At 38.3% G+C, this 2,560-nt stretch overlaps 1 protein-coding gene across 1 annotated transcript; it reads right to left on the bottom strand.

The window, feature by feature from the left end:
• Positions 1–1,063: 1,063 nt before the first annotated feature.
• Positions 1,064–2,560, bottom strand: LOC140892406 (galactomannan galactosyltransferase 1-like). The gene has a single exon (XM_073301281.1). The coding sequence runs from the start codon at positions 2,398–2,400 to the stop codon at positions 1,102–1,104; it is 1,299 nt and encodes a 432-aa protein (XP_073157382.1). The 5' UTR covers positions 2,401–2,560; the 3' UTR covers positions 1,064–1,101.

The following is a 2,560-nucleotide window of genomic DNA, read 5'->3' as shown; positions in this document are numbered from 1 at the left end:
GCCTTGCCGACACTGGACAACAATGTCTATATCCATGCTACTCCCAGTCCCACACATTTTCTTAAATTTCACGAGTTTTATTACCAATTAACTTCAAAACTTTAATTAAAATCAGAATTATTTACAACTTGTTTTCTTTGTTTTTGTTTTTTTTTTTTATAAAAAAAATAAGACAAGTGTCAGTTACCGAATTTACAACCGACAAAAAATTACAGGGCATCCTATAAAAGGTAAGTTCTATGTCACCCCAAAGGCACTGCCATGGGTGGCGTGGCAAGTTAAAATCAATGGGCCTCACGTGGAACCTACTAATTTTAACCAATCACGAATTGCCACGCCACTCATGACAGTAGCCTTGGGATGGCATAAAACTTTCCCTATAAAAATGATATTTGAAAACGTAATCCTATCCACTCAATCAAATGTTGTACTTGTATGATTTTGTAAAATAAAAATTCAAAATTAATTTTATTGACAGTATACAGAGTTGTTTTGATATTATAAATATTACCTGAATCTAATTATCTTATTTATGAAATATATTTACATTCAATATATTATATTTCTGACTAATTATTTAAATTTTTTTCTTATATGGTTTAAAATTAACTGTGATACTACTAAAACATAAAAAAAAATTGAAAAGTAAATGTTAAGTTTGACTGTTTGAGTATACTTGGCAACAAATCTTTAATCTCAAACTCAAAATAATCAATTTTGTCATTAAACGACTCGAGTAGCTTATGATTAATTCACTTGAGCTGATTGAAGCTATTGTGGGAAGAAATATCTCCTCTTTCGCAAAAAAAACTATTCATTTTATTATATTAGTTCATGAAAAAAATTGAAAAATGTTAATATACAATGAAAATTACACTATATATTACATTTAAAAAGTAATCCCATTAAAAAAATATTTTTATTAATGAAATTGAGATTATTTTGTACTTTTGATCTGATATAGTATATATTTTTCATTGTTCCTATATAAAATAATAACTCAAAAAAAAAAAAAAAAAAACAGTCGTAAAGATGAAACTAATAACATTTACTAATTTGGCATTTAATACAAGAAAACAAACGACAATATTTCCAACTTGATCAGATAAGCAAATCGGATTCATCGCCGGGAAAATCAAAGGGCAATGGCCTAACGGTGGAGCCATCCTTAACATTTGGGTGCCTGAATCCATAATTTCTCAAAACCTGGTTATCTGCGAAATTCAGAGCTCGTTCCATCTCCACTCTGCAAGAATTCTCCCCGTACTCCGGGTTCTGCTGCCCGCTGCACGGCTGACATCCAGTAAAATGAGTGATAAAAGGCCGCCGCCACCCCGCCGACACGTGACTTTCCCGCGCCGCCGCGAAGCTCTCCGTCACCGCTTCCGCGTGCCTCCTCCTAAGCTCCGGCGCTCGCCTTTCTGCCTCCTCGTATTTCTCATCGACGCCGTCGAGTTTCCCCACGATTTCACGCCAGTAGCCATGCAAGAAGTACTCGTTTTCCACGTAAATCATGTCGCCCCATTTCTTCTTCTCTTTCAAAAGTAAATAAACAAGTGCCGACTGATCATCCGACTCGGGGAACAATTTGTCTTTCAGGGTTGATCTCAAGATCTTTCCCCATTTCTTGTATTCTGGACTGTTCGGACCCATGCTCGCCCATTTTTCCAAGAAATCCATGGACCATTGACAGTTTCTAATCAAAAAGATACCTGCATTCACCCCAACCCAGCTCTTCTTCTCGTAAATCAAATTGGGCCAGCCATGAACGACCAGGTTATGATCTTTGTACCTCTCCAGTGGAACCTTAAACTCCATGTCTGTGAAAATGGCATCCGAATCGACCCAAAAAATCCATTCCACTTCCGGGTGAGCCACCATGGCTCCCCGGACGACCGGAATCTTTGCCCAAAAGGAGCGCATTTTTGGATTCAAAATCGCGTTGTTGTAGAAAACACCATAGCCATGAATCCTACAGTAATCAACCTTGTTCTTGAATAACCTCAAAAGCAAATAATCCCCTACAGGATTTTTACACGGAGTTGGCTGAGAACCCGTCAGGACGAGCACACGGGCCTCGGTCTCGGACCCGGACCCGAAAGCCGGGTGATTCTTCAGCCATTCCCTTCTCTTTTCATCCCAGTCCACCATAGGTCTATCCATGGTGTAACCGACTTTTGGGTCATCATAGAATGTTTTATCCGTACTTTCTTGGCTCATTTTCAGGATTTGGGCACTTTCTGTGCAGTTTTTTTGGTTGGGTGTCGAGAGTAAACTTGGGAACGGATCCGTGAAGATCCACAGAGCACAGAACATTAGAATTGCAGTCGCAAATGCTATACAAAAAGACGTCTCTCTCCCGAGATTTGAAGGTTTTGTTTGGACAACAGATTTGGCCATGGCTGGAGGCGAGGAGATTTTGGAGAAGGGGATAAGATTTCAGAAAATAGAGATTTCTTCAGGATTTGCTCTGTGTCTTGATTCAGATTTGAAAGTTTATTACTGTGGCTTGATAAAACGCAAAGGTGACATTTTGGAATGTCGTATCAATTGTGATTTT

The sequence above is a fragment of the Henckelia pumila genome, chromosome 3 (assembly GCF_033568475.1).
Source record: "Henckelia pumila isolate YLH828 chromosome 3, ASM3356847v2, whole genome shotgun sequence".
Taxonomy (NCBI): Eukaryota; Viridiplantae; Streptophyta; class Magnoliopsida; order Lamiales; family Gesneriaceae; genus Henckelia; species Henckelia pumila.
This window is presented reverse-complemented; position numbering and strand designations above follow the sequence as displayed.

Bases quoted from the DNA above. Each gene is read 5' to 3' on its own strand.
- LOC140892406 (XM_073301281.1), bottom strand. From the start codon at position 2,400: ATGGCCAAATCTGTTGTCCAAACAAAACCTTCAAATCTCGGGAGAGAG.